This window comes from Sinocyclocheilus rhinocerous, unplaced genomic scaffold (assembly GCF_001515625.1).
Source record: "Sinocyclocheilus rhinocerous isolate Xijiao unplaced genomic scaffold, SAMN03320098_v1.1 scaffold31020, whole genome shotgun sequence".
Lineage (NCBI taxonomy): Eukaryota > Metazoa > Chordata > Actinopteri > Cypriniformes > Cyprinidae > Sinocyclocheilus > Sinocyclocheilus rhinocerous.
In genome coordinates, this window is record NW_015665538.1 from 1 (window position 1) to 1,127 (window position 1,127).

Sequence of the window (1,127 nt, forward strand, 5' to 3'; positions counted from 1 at the left end):
ATTCATGATGAAACAAGAACATGCGGCCAAATTATGAACCTCACAGATAAAATTAAAGATAAATTTAATAAGATAAAGAATAGATTAATTAAGGTATTTACTATGTAAAAGCTCAATGGATGTTTTTCATTTAATATCCATGAATATCTACTGTTGTGTGTCAGTAATAGTGTTTGAACAGCAGCAGCATCAGTTCAGTCACTGTGACTCTGACTGACGGAGGTTTTTGTACGACTCTTTATCACTGTGTGAACACACGATCACCTCTGCTGTGGTAACTCTGACAGTAATAATGTCCAGCGTCTTCAGTCTGGACTCCACTGATGGTCAGAGTGAAATCACTGTTAGATCCACCCACACTGAATCTAGATGGAGTTCCAGTGTAACGGTTTGTTGCAGCATATATGAGGAGTTTAGGAGCTTCTCCAGGTTTCTGTAAGTACCAGGCTAAACGCTGCCCCCAGCTATTGCTGAACACATCTCTGCTGGTTTTACAGTTGATTTTGACTGTTTCTTCTGGTTGAGCTGCTGTCGTTGAGGGACTCTGAGTGACGCTGATCTGTCCTCTACTCTCTGAAACACACAACAAGAAGAACATCAACTCAAAACTTTGACATTATACTTGAAGAAATGAATTGATATCAAACTTGTGCTGCACAAACCTTGAGCAAACGCTGTGAGAAATGAATTCATATCAAACTTGTGCTCCACAAACCTTGAGCAAACGCTGTGAGAGTCCAGATGAAGATGATGATGAAGGTCATGTTGACGAAGATTGTTGTGTGTGTCAGTGATGAAGTGTTAAACTCACAGCACTATAAACACTCTCAGAGCACTGAAGCATCTGATCAATATGCAAACACTCTCCACATCATTTACCTGGAGACAGCAGAAACAGTTTTCCTATTTAGTATCTTTGCTAATAAATAAAATGTTTTCTATTTTCAGAAACAAACACGCATGATTTACTGCTTGTTAATTAATTATTTATTCTAGGTTGACCTTCTCTCTCCAAACACTGTTTTAATGATGGGTTTCATTCAGAATTTGATGCTGAGAGCATTTAATACCTGTGTTAGAGATTTGATGTCATCCATGATACTGTATAACAGGTCAAAGGTCATTCA

General features: G+C 38.2%; 1 gene segment (V, D, J or C); it reads right to left on the minus strand.

The window, feature by feature from the left end:
- Positions 1–241: 241 nt before the first annotated feature.
- Positions 242–764, minus strand: LOC107731376 (Ig kappa chain V-III region NG9-like). The segment is given in 2 exon segments: positions 242–573; positions 716–764. Coding segments are annotated over 2 exon segments (381 nt in total).
- Between the last annotated feature and the right edge of the window lie 363 nt (positions 765–1,127).